Here is a 14,679-nt window from a genome sequence, read left to right on the forward strand (position 1 = left end):
ATGACTTAAATCCTCTCTGCCTCAGTTTCTTCATCTATAAAACACACAACAGTATCTACTTCATATATTTACAGCAATAAGGAGTTAATTCACATGAAATCCTTATTAGAAAGCCTGGCACCTAAGAACATCCATGTAATGCTAGCTGCTATTATGTTTTTTTTATGAAGCATAAAGAAAATTTAAACAAATATGATTTTTCTATAGTTAAAATTTCCAATACTAACCGTGACTCCATGCTACTATCATAAGAACGCCCTCTTCTTGAATGCTCATATTCTGACCTGCTGTAATCAAAGTGATCTCTATCCCGAGGGGATCTTTCTTGTTCTGCATATCTAACACATTAAATAAGAAAACCAAAGTTATAAGATGAAAACTACATGTTATAAATACCTAGGAAAATCATATATTGGTAATGCTAAAGCAACTCTATGACTGAACGATGTCTTACTGAACTTTTTAACAAACAGCTTATTTTGTTGACACCATTCATTTAGTCTTGATTATAAAAGCTTTCAGCTTGTGTACAAAACAACTACTGGAGTTCACGTAACCAAACCTGTCATCATGATTCACATTGTCTTAAGCAAAAGATAGATATCTGGATATCATATATAGTTGGCATGAAAAAAGCCCACGCTGCAAAGGACTCCTTTTGCCTAGTTGGCACATTTTATTAAAGCACTGAACAAATGAGACCAATGTCATTGGTTGGCCTCCATAAAGAACAGTTTAACTTATTCCAAGAGACATCCAAAAAACATTAGCTATTCTTTTTTTTTTTTTAGCTATTATTCTTGAAGCTGCTTTACTGAATAGCCATGAGAAAGGATTGAAATTATTAGCAAACAAGGATGACAGTATAAGATCTGCCATTTGAACTTTAAATATTAATAAAGTCAGAGAACCTTAAGAGAAGTTAAATACATACACACATAATAAATATACACAGTAACATATATAGTGATTCATATTTTATATATAATTAACCTTTTGAACAGTTGCAGGTTTGAATTGTGTGGGTTTAGCAAATTTTTTCTAATATAGCACAGTATTATAAATGTATTTTTCTCTTCTTTATGAATTCATTAATAACATTTTCTTTTCTCTAGCTTACTTTGATGAAAGGTACTAAGTAGTTGCAAACCATTACAATTAATTCAACGTCCATGAAACAAAAGTTTTTAGAGACAACAGAGTGAAATAAGAAGAAAGTACATATGGGGTAAGGAACAGATGAGACCACTGAAAGGAAGTTTAGAGGATGCTTCTCCCTAAGTGAAATAACTGAAGTACTACTATGAATGCCTGATGAACATTAACAGCAGTATTTCTAGATCTTTCATCTTAACACAATTATAAGGTATGATACATATATATAAAAGTATTCTAAAATCTATAAAGAGCTATGTAAAGGATAGTAGTAACAGTAAAAGCAGCACTTCAAAATAAGGTGATTTCAACTCAGTTTTCCATTTTATAAACTTTCATTTAGTGTTTTATTCAATATTAATTTCATTTTATAAAACTTTTATGTAGTATTTGACATGCAGAAATTATTCTCACCTCCAAAATTAGATAAAATCTAGATTTACTAGAAACTCCTAGAACAGTCATTCAAGAATGATTTGTCCTCAAGCTTATTCAAGTAATATTGTAAAACCATCTAAAAGAAATTGTTCAGGGGCGCCTGGGTGGCTCAGTTGGTTAAACGACTGCCTTCGGCTCAGGTCATGATCCTGGAGTCCCGGGATCGAGTCCCGCATCGGGCTCCCTGCTCAGCAAGGAGTCTGCTTCTCCCTCTGACCCTCCTCCCTCTCATGCTCTCTGTCTCTCATTCTCTCTCTCTCAAATAAATAAATAAAAAATCTTTAAAAAAATAAAAATAAAAATAAAAGAAATTGTTCATCCTAACATGAAGAACCTAAGAGCTAAATAATTTTTTAAAACTTATTACAAAAAATTTAAATTTCAGGAGCACATAAAATTATTTACCTGTCTTCTGGAGAGGAGGTCCTCTGATAGGAATTATAGTTTTCCCTTCTGTCATGACCAGAAGAATGCTTTTAAAGGGAAAAAAAAGAGGGGGAGGGGTTATTTAAAAAATTATGACAAAACACACAGAAAATGAAATATGTATCTCAGAAAATTACAAGTGCTTTACAAATTATTTCAGAACTTTTTTTAATCATAAGAATAATTCATGTTATCTAAACAGTATATAAGATAAAACAAAATTTTCAGACCCTCCAAGGTGAATATCTGTGGCATATAATCTGTTTTCACTATGGACCACACAGTTTTTTTAACCAAAAAAAATTCAAGGTAGAAGAAAATAATTCTCAAATTTTCGATACCACTTAGTTGATATTTTATTCTTATGTATTAGGTTTTAAATATATAGAACATCATTTTTATAAACACCTTCTCTTGGTGAAAAACAAGAGCAAAGCTTTTTCTTGGTGAAAAACATGACTAAGGGCCAGAGATCTAGCAAGAAGAGTTCACTCCTGTGGTTATATCAAAGTCTTATAATACTGCACTTATTTTCCTGGATCTACTTTGTCTTATAAAAACCACTTCAGGGGCGCCTGGGTGGCTCAGTCATTAAGCATCTGCCTTCGGCTCAGGTCATGATCCCAGGGTCCTGGGATCGAGCCCCACATCGGGCTCCCTGCTCCGCGGGAAGCCTGCTTCTCCCTCTCCCACTCCCCCTGCTTGTGTTCCATCTCTCGCTGTGTCTCTCTCTGTCAAATAAATAAATAAAATCTTTAAAAAAAAAAAAAAAAACACTTCAGTTCAGGTTACTAAAATGGGCGCCTAGTGGCTCAGTCGTTAAGCATCTGCCTTCAGCTCGGGTCGGGACCCCAGGGTCCTAGGATCGAGCCCTGCATCGGGCTCCCTGCTCTGCGGGAAGCCTGCTTCTCCCTCTCCCTCTGCCACTCCCCCTGCTTGTGTTGCCTGTCTCACTGTGCCTCTCTCTGTCATCTTTAAATCTGGATAAAATAAACAGCTAGAAGAAACTGACTCTAATATATTTATGAAAATTCATTTTCACTTTCAGGAAACATTGTGTGAATGTCTGATATGTATGGCACTATGTTAGACTCTACAGAGTTGAAAAACATGATTTGTGAGAGAGAGTTCCTATACCAAATCCTTTAAAAAATAACAAGACATACAAATAAATAACTCCACTGTAACACGAAACTGAAGAGAAATGTCACAGAGACAGAGATATGAACTATCCAGTTGGAGAACAAATCTTAATTTAAAAATCCAAATACAGTTAAAAAGCCAAAATATTTATCTCTGTAAATAGGTAAATTTTTTATATCACTGATGAACATTCACATTGACCAGCCTTTTTTTTTTTACGGATTAAAATAATTTTAACTAACCTAAGTATAAGAAAGGAAAAATAGTATGTTTTTAAAAAGTAGCTTTACCTTAAAAGCTAAGAAAAAGGAAATCAAATAATGAACAACTTGTTCTACATATTTACATGCTTGCCTCCTTAATGGGAAAAAGAAACGTTTAAAAATAGAAAATTATATTGCACAGAAATGTAAATAAGCTCCAACTTCCTCTTATTTTATGACTAATTAACAGCAGTTTGAGTCTAACATTGTCACAAGTAAACTGCCAAACAGTCTCATTAACTATTGAATTTTTCTAATACTATATACTACCTAGACTGATTGGTATAGGTGAATAAGCATGTGATCAAAATTTGTAATTTATGGTAGCCGTAGTTTGGCTGCTATTTTGTACTGAATGCAACCATCTCAAAATCCTGTTTCTAATGTATATAATAAAGTTGTAAAAATTATTTCACTTAGCAACACAATGAGGCAAAATTGTTCAATATGTATGACACAGTTTTCTATAAAACTTGACTTCAAGATCCCAAACCAATATGGAGCACAAGACTCATTCGATTCATGGCAACACCAAACACAGTATTTACTGATCATTTAAGACATAGCCCTTCCTGTGTAGACACTCTGGAGGATACAAAAGTTAGGAAAAACCCTCAAGGAATTTATGATCTTACGGTAGAAAGATAGCTGTAAACATTCCCACAATTAAACATATCAGATTATAAGTTCCTGAGAGAGCCTAAGATAAAAGAAGAAAAAGAGGAGAAAGAGAAGGATGAGGGGAAGGAGAGGAGGAAGGAAGAGAGAGAGACAGAGAACAGAACTGCAGTCTACTTTCTCTTTTACAAGGCACAGCAATTATTTTGATTACATTAGGGAGAAGGCCTCAGTGCTGTGCTAATGATTTTTAACACATCTCCGCAACATCTGTTGTAAGCAAGGGGGGAAACCAAAAATATTGAAGTCATGAATCATGATTTCGTTAATGTGACTGACCCACACAGAAGTGTTAACAGGACATCTTGAGTAGGGAACAATAACTGAATACTGAGGGATGAAGGTAGGTAGAGGGGGATTTGAACTAGGCTTTGGTAGATGAACAGGATTTCACTAAGTAAAATATCATTTTGAGATACGATTCAAATAATAACCTGAATTTTCCTATTTCCTTTATCACAGAATCCAGATTATAAATCAGAGTAGGCATTGAAAATAATATATTGTCAAAATTACCTTTAAAAATTCTCTAAATTGCTCATGGAGCAAAACAAATGTTTATACTATGTGGTTACCTATTATCTCTAACAATATAAAGACAGCAGTATGAGAAGGTAAGTGGAGCAGGGAGCCTGAGTCCAAGCATACATTAGGCTCAGGAACCAGTCTTTTAAGAGCAAGGAGAGGAAGGGCTGAAACAAGTAGGAAACTTGGTTCTTGACAGTTAAGGAAGCTGCAGCAAGGCTCAATGGAAAAACAAGGGATCCTCAGCTGAACCCTCCCGAACCTAGCAGATGAGTCCTCAGAACATCAAGGGGAAGATGTGAGCTTCACCTGAGGTGAAAAATGGGCCCCACCCAGCTAGTGGACTTGCCTATGGCTAACAGGATGGAGAAAGGGAGGCAGACTAGGCTACGAACTGGCAGAGACAGCTGAGCCATTAAGCTTGGAGGGCATGCTGACTGAAGATACCCACTCCTAGGATGGGAGGGTGCCACTGAGGACCCATGGGGACCACAGGAAGTAAAGGTGGAGAAGCACAGTGTAAGAGGAGCAGGACAAGGATTCTAAAAAGACTAAACACATCTCCCTCTGTGTAAAAGGCATCCGGCTAAATCTGAGTGCTCTCGTCTAATATGGCTCAATCAAGAGCCAGTTCCACACCGGGTCTCCTCTTTCTTTATCCTCAGCTTTTAGCACAGTCTGCCACCTACTAGGCCCACAATTAATTAACTGCGTAAGTGCCACTGGACCAATGAGTACAAGTCCAAAGAGGCAGATTTCAGAACAATATATGAAAGTATCTACTGACCTCTCTTGCTTGAGACAGTGAGCTCCCACCAAAAGAGATATGAAGCATGGGCTGGGTGTCTACCAAGCCTTATACTCGATAGTATCATACTCGACAAAATTTAGAAAAGATGGCAGCAGAGCCTGCCTCAGTCTGTAAGTCTATCAGTTCAGTTTATTAAACACTTACCAGGCACCAGGCCTACTACCTGGTATCTACTGTTAAGCTCAATCCACTGGTTCTCTTTAAAAAAGGAGGTTTAGGGGTGCAGAATTGGTGGAGGAGAGAGGAAGGGAGCAGGGCCTAGATCTGTAATTGAATAAAAATACCTTCCCCTTTACTCCAAGACCCAAGGAGTGATGTATCTGCTTGTAGATCTGTGCAACTGAAAAGAAGTGGAATGGTTTGCTCTCCTGCTAAGTCCACTGACAAGCAGAGGAACAGTTCTGAGAGTCGACGGAGTTACTGGTCCCTATTACTGCTCTGACTGCATCTACTATTCTCCCTTTCTTATAACCTGCCTCAGCCACACTAGACTCTTTGCTTTATACTTGCTGTTCCATCTGCCTGGCATACTCTTTTCCCAGGTATTTGCATGGCCAACTTCCTCATATCCTTCAAGTTTCTGCTCAAATGGCTACCTTTTCAGTGGGCCGTCCCTATCAAAAATTGCAACCCCCAATGCTAATGATCAACTTTACCCTACTTCTTTTGTCTATAGCACAAGTCTAGCTCTTAAGAACACTATCCCACACCATTTACTTATGGATTAAGTTTATAATTTATTTTCTGTCTTCCCCCACTAGAATGAAAACTCCATGAGACCACAGATTTCTATTTTGTTCATCATTTTACCTAAAGTGCTTAGAACGGTCATTGGGACATAGTTAAGAATTCAGTGAATATTTGTTGAATAAATGAGTGTATAATGTCTAAAGGACAGCACAGAATAAAGAGCTTGTTTATGCACATGAAATGCAATAAATGGCTCCCTTGTAGATAGACATGCAGGAACTATGATTAACTGAGGAAGGAGAGGGCACCTGGGTGGCTCAGTTGGTTAAGCGACTGCCTTCAGCTCAGGTCATGATCCCAGAGTCCTGGGATCGAGTCCCGCATCGGGCTCCCTGCTCAGCGGGAAGTCTGCTTCTTCCTCTGACCCTACCCCCTCTTGTGCTCTCTTTCTCTCTCTCAAATAAATAAAATAAAATCTTAAAAAAAAGCAAACAAAAAACCGAGGAAGGAGATGCCTGTCTTCCACTTCATGCTCATTCAGGGAAGTATGCTCTTTAAGAAGAATGGTGGAATTCCCTGTCCTGTTAATTATTCTTCTTTTGCGTATGCTCACTCACATGCACTTTCTTGATTTGGGCAGGCAATGATACACATATGCGCATACATGTACATGGACACACATACATACATCTTGCACGTTCTCTCACTTGCCCTCTTGCACACTATTGCTTCTATCTGATCACGTAGCTAACACTTGAAATTGTGTAAGTTAGATATGTGTATGATGCCACTCTACTGTCTGGTTCTAATGTCCTAATTGTATAAATGCATTTTTTGATTAAAAGACAGGTACAAGTTTATGTTCTTCACTATAAATTTCAAACACTTACTTTTATCTGTGCCACACTACTTTTCATTTTCTGTTGCCAGTTGATCTGATAAATTAAAGACTCCTTAAGTTGGTCCAAATAACAGGTACCAAATCGTATGAATTCCTTGACAGTTTGCTTTTTCTGTATGCAAATGTCACCTGAAAGATATATCAAAGAAAGCTCTGTTAACACTGATAAAATGTATGTGCAATAACAACACATTATTTACACACAATGAACATTTGACCGTCTTATTTTTCTTAATCAGTAGGCACAGATATATAATCAATAATTAAATAAAAATTCAAAAATCCCTTAAACAGTTCCACATAACAATGTATAAAAAGAACACATTCATAGAAAAGACTCTGAATAAGAGAGCAAATAATAAGGGCTTATTAAGCACCATAAGGTATTTTAGTCTAATGACTGAGAGGAACAAAAATTAATTTAATAACTGATGTCAGATAACTTTATTCAAATTGTTTTCAGTGAGGGACACCTAAACATACATCATAAAACAGTACTGTGATATTATAAAAAGCGAGTGAACAGAAGAAATAATTATATAAAATAAAGTCTATATAAACTGAATGTAAAATATCCCATGTTTCTATATAAACTAAGAATGAATTATCCAATGTTCTTATAATAATGATCACTCAGAAATAAATATGCTCTGCGTAAAAAATAAGGTGTTAAATTAAAATAATTAAATTTTAACATAATCTGTCAAAGGCACATGACTTCAGATATATGCAAATAATCTTGACACTATAAAGTGACATAGAGCTACTATCATTTAATGCAGATAGGGAAGTACCCAAATCACTAGGTCAAGAAAAGTTTCTATTACAGTGGTTAACATGGCATCAAAGTTCTTAAAAGCGCATTATATGAATATATGAGATTATTTATAAACTTAATCTATAAAAGATAATTGCAATGTAAAGCACATTACCACTTCTGTATTTGTAGCTGCAGTTAGACTAACATGACTCTAGGGGACTCCCAGCAGGGAGAGAGCCAGAGGAGAGGAGCCCCCTGTGCCCAAATCTCTGACCACCTCTGAATCAACACATGTACAAAACAGAGTACTGCTAAGGATCAAAGAAGTGAACTGTGATATGAACAGCCACCTAAGAGAACTTACAATTTAAGTCTAATCAAGTTAATTGCCTAAAAAGTCACCACTCCTCAGAGGAATGTAACAGAATCTACAGTCTTAAGAACATAACAGTAACAATGTCCAGGATACAATTAAAAATAACTTATCAGAAAACTGTGGTCCAAGCTTAAGAAAAAAGACAATCAAAGGAGACCAACACTGAGATGACCCAGATGTTGGAATTGGCAATATAAGGTTTTTAAAGCTTATTCAAATGTGCAAAGGAAAACATGCTTGCAAGGAATAAAAACAGGAAAGTTCAGCAAAAACAAAACAAAAGGAAACAAAAAGAAAAAGAAAACAGAACCAAACTGAATTTCTAGAACTGAAGAATATATGAAGTGAAAAATTCACTGGTTAGACTTAAAGCAAAATGGAGATTAAAGAAACTCAATGAATGTGAAGTAAGATCAAAAGAAATTAACCAATCTAAAAACAGACAAAAAAAATTAATGAACAATTATCAGGGACATGTGGGACAATATCAAAGGACCTAATATCTGTGTAATCAAAGTCCAAGAAGGGAAGACAGAAAAAATGCAATAAAAAAAATTTCAAGAAATAGCCAAATTTCTCCAATATTTGGCAAAAAGCATAAATTTACAGATTCATGAAGCTCAAGGAATCCTAGGTAGGACAAATACAAAGAAAACCACGTCTATGCACATAGTCATAGATAACGGTCAACAGTCAAATTGCTGAAAATCAAAGATAAAGGGAAAATCCTGAGAGCAGCAAAAGGGGAAAAACAATACATTGTACATACAGGGAAATAACCGTTCAAATTACTGCTGACTTCTCATCAGAAACTAAGGAGACCAGAAGACAATCTTAAAAGTGCTGAAAGATAAAAAACTGCTAACCCAGAATTCCAGCAAAAATAAATCTTAAGAATGAAAATAAAGACATTTACTAATTAAAACAAACCAAAGAAAATGAAGAGTAAGAGAATGTATCACTAGCAGACCTGTACTACAAAAATGCTAGAGTTCTCAGGCTGTAGGGAAGTGATACCAGATGGAGACTTGAAAAAGGAATGAAGAACACTGGAAACGGGTAACTTTCTCAGGAAGTATAAAAGGCTACTTTTTCCTTCACTTAAAATACATTGGTCTACTTAAAGCAAAAATTAACATCTTGAGGGGTTATAGTGTATGTAGATGGGGTATATGTGATATGTAGCATATAGGAGGAGGAGGTAAAACAGACCTACATGTTCTAGGGTTTCTATTTTTTGTGAAGTGGTAGTAATATCAACTCTAAGAAACTTGTGGAAAGTTAAGGATATATATTGTGTTCCCTAGAGCAATGACTAAAAAAGTAATGTAAAAAATATAGCTAAAAAGTCTGTAAATAAATTAAAATGGAATTTAAAAAGATATTTAAATAATTTAGAAGGACAGGATAGAAAGAACGAAGGAACAAAAAACAGGAGGGACAAATAAAAAAAAAGATGGCAGACTTAATCTAACTGCTAATTATATCAAATATTAATGGACAAACATGTCTAACAAAGAGAAGCTAAGTTCTCCCTCCCCTCAGATGGATGCAACCCTGAAGGCACAGATCTTGTCTTGGATGGGTTTTAGGCCCCACATGTCTTCTCAACAAGCTGACTTTGTGCCATAATCTACAAATCACATGACTCTTCTTTTTTTACATGACTATTTTCAAAGGTCCTGTTTTTATGGCTATAAATGTATAGAGCCATAAAATTCAAAATTTTACTCAATTAACTTTTGCCTAAAGGTAATGGTTATTTTTTTTACCCCTACCAGCACAACCTGCATATCATTTCTAACAAATCCTTATCACCTTTATCACACAGTATTATTTACATATACACTCATTCAACAACAAATAATATTTACTATACTTCTATTATTTTGCCAGGCATCTTTCTAGGTAGTGGGTAGACAGCAGTGAACAATCATAACAAAATCCCCTGCCCACATGGAGCTTATATCCTAGTTACAAAAAGTAAATTTATATTGATAAGCAAAGCACTAAGCTGCTCAAGCAAAGTGGCTTGTTGGGCTTTTTTTTTTTACATGCAAGTTTCAAATCATTATTTGATGTAAAGCTGGTTTCCTAAGTCATTATGTTATATTAAATTATGAATATTGTATAATAGAAGTACTAGTACCTATATGGGGGCCCACCTGACTTACTACATCAGGTGTGTGTGTGTGTGGCAGGGGGCAATGGGGAGGCCTAGGCATGCTGGTTCTATGAAAGCATCCCCAAGGTATTTCCCCAGGTTTCCTCAGCTTTCTGATTTTGGATGAGAAATCTTGGTTCTCAGTTTGTTGTAAACCATGAACTACTTAGATAAAATACGGAGACTTCATAGCCTACCTCCTTTATAGTGAAGTAAGTAGTCATAAGTCATTTGGAAAGGGACACATACATTCCAAATTGTATTCCAAATGTATTAATCCATACTAACTCACTGGTAAGAAGCGTATATATGCATGCAAAAGAATATCAATATCAGTGATTCTTAAATCTGAGAAATTCTGGGCACAATTCATAGGGAGAAAATCCTCACTGCTTATGTAATGACTGCCACAGCACAGGCTCATTGGGAGGTTAACATAAATGCCGAGGGCGCCTGGGTGGCTCAGTTGGTTAAGTGACTGCCTTCAGCTCAGGTCATGATCCCAGGGTCCTGGGATCGAGTCCCGCATCGGGCTCCCTGCTCTGCGGGGAGCCTGCTTCTCCCTCTCCCACTCCCCCTGCTTGTGTTCCCTCTCTCGCTGTGTCTCTCTCTGTCAAATAAATAAATAAAATCTTTTAAAAAAAACAAAACAAAACAAAAAAACAAACATAAATGCTGTAATAATTAACATTACCTACTGCAACGTGGGCACAAGCACAATTTTAAGCAGTGAAATGGAGTCATCCAGATGACAAAATATGTTTATAAAATGCTTTTATTATTCTTAAAATGAATGTAAGACATGAAAAATTGAGAAAAACCTACATCAACTGCCTCCCTAGGTAAACTAGATACAAATTTCATATATATTCATATACAAGGACTGAAATAACTTTTGTAAAAAAATTTTTGCCTATAGGTTTAAATATGCTAATTAATGAGATCTGGAATATACTTTAGGGAAAAATTAAAAGCCTAGAGAGTTGTCAGTGTCCTTAATTTGTTCTTACATCCAGGATAATCAGTGACTAAGTCCTTATAAAATTGATACTATATTATACCTCCATGGAGGATTCCACTCCCTTCTATTCTAATATTATCATATAAATTAATCAGAGTCACTGTCCACAGGAGTTTCTGCTTCCCTACTTTCAACTAAACACTCCTTCTATAAACAATTAAAGAATTGAATTGTACAGAAGGAACATCAAAAGAAATCTGTGTGAAAGACTCTACTCAGTACTGTTCATTAATTTACAGGAAATAACCTGATGGATACTGCTGCCATGATCACCACCACACATCACCTGTGACTGATTTCCAGGACTTTTTGGGTCCAGAAGCAGAAATCATTGAAAACTGCTTCTGTTCAAGGCTATCAGAATAAGGCTCTCCTTCCCCTGATGCTAGAAATGCTACTTCTTTGCATATTTTTGTTTTTTATCCTCTTAGTTATTTATTTTTTCCCTCTCCTGGTTGATGCTTCTAAATCTGTATAATGGAACTTTCTGCATTGATGGAAAGGTTCATATTCTGCACCGTCAGTAGCTACTTCATTAACACAACAGCTACTGGCCACATGTGGCTATTGAGCACTTAAAATGCGCCTAGTGGATTTGAGAAAATCAAAGTTTACACATATTGGACAGCATACTTCTAAATGATTACTAGACATTTAGGCCTTTTAATCATGGTACTTCAAGATCCTTGTCCTTGACAATCTCTAGATATGGTGTTAATTCTTCAGATACTGACAAAGCAAAATAACTCATACCCAATTTACAGGAAAAGTCACTTGGTTATTTTCTAAGAAAGGTTCAGATTATGGGAAATAAGGGATAATATAATAATCCTGGTCCTAGAGTTTGTCTATGTTGCAGTCACCAATGTGGGATCTCTAGAGTCTTAAATGCAGTGCAGCCACCATGACGCCATTGATCATTTAACATAAACAGCAAGAAAATCTGGTCCTAGAGATATTATGACAATCACAAACTTGATACAATCATGACCCACTGAACAACAGTGTAGATATGGACTGATCGCATTCCCAGAAGATAATGGTCTATTCTGCAGCTTAGGCTGAGTAACCAGGGGTACTAATAGAATTAAAAAATAACCCCGATGACAGCTATGAAGAGAGAACTGACAAATGAAATATAAACCTTACTACTTGTAAAATGGATTCCACTAATTTGCAAAACAGAAATATCATGCCAGTTTAAGTCACGATATACTTATCCTGGATTAGCTAAGGTCAAATTCTTATTTCTAGTTACTTTAGACCCATCTGTTCCAAAGTAAGACCACAAAATTATGTCTGCAAGGACCTGTGTGTTCTAAAGGTATGACCATCTACTGCTCTAGCAACTCACTAGTTTACAATTTCTGCTTAATCCCTGCCAAGACCATCTGATAACTACCCCTACTCTCACAAAGTCTGTAAGTACCCTTCTTAAACCCTCTTAATGAGATACCCCATGGCCCCTCAGAGTATGTTGTCTCCCTTGCTGCAGCAAATTAATAAACTTGACTTTGATTACTAATTAGATATGATATTGGTGATTACTCACTGGTGGGCTTTAACATATATGACAAATGACCCTATTTCTCAAATAATTCAATGCCACGGGGACAAAAGAAGAAAAAAAGTAAAAAAGCAGGATAGTTATTATAGAATAAAAGTGATTTAACAGATTCAATGTAATGTGCGGCCCTTGTTTAGATCCTGAGTTGAACAATTTCCCTTCTCTAAAATGGGATGTATTTATATAGTAGAACCCATGTTACTAACTTGAATTCAGTACAAATTCAATTGACTAATAAACTCTACCCAACTTTCCTTCTAAAATGGAGGTGGGCTGAAGTTCTTATTTCTGCAAAAAGGATGAATTATTGGAAGAGAACATTTTCTAATCTAGTTCGACTGTGAACCTGCTGATATTATTAGCATATTCACATCATGGTTTTTTGGGGAATAATAAGATAGGGTGGGATATGGACTCCTGGAATTACTTCAATCCTTATTACATATTTTCTATTCAAGAAAACTTATCTTAGTATGTACCTGAAATAAGACTCATTTCAAAATCACCTGTTGCCTAAATACTGTGCCCAAGTTGATAATGGAGATACTTTCAGCTCTAATGCCAATAATACACAAACTTTTAAAAAGTAATTTCTGGAGCGCCTGGGTGGCTCAGTCAGTTAAGCACATGGCTCTTGGTTTTGGCTCAGGTTGTGAGATGGAGGCTCCCTGCTCAGGGAGTGTCTGGCTTGAAGAGTCTCTCCCTCTGCCCCTCCCCCACTCTCATGCGTGAGTACTCTCTAAATCTTAAAAAAATTTTTTAAGTATTTTCGTCAACTATATAAACATGTTTTCCATTGATATAGAAGTCATTTTAAAATAATATAATGGTGAGTGTCCCAAAGCTGATGTGCAGTGGTGAATGTTCAACATTACTGTTCAAAACCAGCCAATAGGAGAACCGTCAATGTACCAGTAGCTCTTCAACAAACTAATTTACCATTGACACTAATAGAGTCTATAGCACATTACAATGAGGTTCCTGAGATATCCAAAGATTAACCAATTAACTACATATATTTCCCGTTTTAGAAGTCTGAAATGTGTAATTTAAATTAAGATAGTAACAGCAACAATAAAGAATGATAAATTAGCGCAGCCACAAAGATACAACACTAAGCATTTCATTTATATCTTCTTATTCAATCCTCATAATTACCTTGCTTTATTTTTTTAACCTTCTTTTTCAATGGGAGAACTGAGGTTCAAAGAGTTGAAGCAATGTGTCCAAGTAAATTATAGCTAGTAAATGGCAGAGCTAAAATCAAAAGATTTTTCTGATGCCAAAACCCAATGAAAATGATACTGCATCCCAATGAAAATGATAACATTAATATATTGATACCAAATTAGTAAACTATAAAATGTAAACAGATATAGTCTCTACTATTCAGAAAATCTTCCTATCCTAAACTGATCCATTCTTCCAAAGTTCCAGATAGCAAAGGTGTTGATATGAGGCCCTACCTACATCTTTTTAAACATGCAAAATAATATTTTAAAGGTTCCCTTTATTTAATCAGCATAGCTAGAATTCACTCTATAAGCAAATAAGTCACTTAACTCTATTATGCAAAATTTAACATTTTCCTTGGATATCCTTCTTGGTTCTGAAGCCTGGTTTCTCTTCTCAACTTATCTACACATACATACACACAGCAATTTTCTGTGTATTTTACTTCAAATTACCTTATTTATCTAAACTTAGTGAGTTTTCTTTCTGATCAGTGTGTATTATCTTTCCCTTTCTATCCTTCAACCT

The 14,679-nt window shown here is 35.7% G+C and overlaps 1 protein-coding gene across 4 annotated transcripts in view; it reads right to left on the minus strand.

Moving 5' to 3' along the window:
- CWC22 (CWC22 spliceosome associated protein homolog) overlaps positions 1-14,679 on the minus strand; it is a 65,275-nt gene that overhangs the window by 41,993 nt on the left and 8,603 nt on the right. For 3 of the 4 annotated variants that reach the window (XM_045868420.3, XM_054506109.2, XM_045868421.3), the window contains 3 exons: positions 7,020-7,159; positions 1,999-2,066; positions 228-338 (listed from right to left, as the gene is read on the minus strand). In XM_045868420.3, the coding sequence (XP_045724376.2) occupies positions 228-338; positions 1,999-2,066; positions 7,020-7,046 (206 nt within the window). In that variant the 5' untranslated portion in view covers positions 7,047-7,159. The remainder of the gene's footprint in view (positions 1-227; positions 339-1,998; positions 2,067-7,019; positions 7,160-14,679) is intronic. The other variant, XM_064586784.1, reaches the window with a different exon arrangement.

The sequence above is a fragment of the Mirounga angustirostris genome, unplaced genomic scaffold (assembly GCF_029215605.1).
Source record: "Mirounga angustirostris isolate CCGP_5_RB_7025 unplaced genomic scaffold, mMirAng1.0.hap1 SCAF_3, whole genome shotgun sequence".
NCBI classification, from domain to species: domain Eukaryota; kingdom Metazoa; phylum Chordata; class Mammalia; order Carnivora; family Phocidae; genus Mirounga; species Mirounga angustirostris.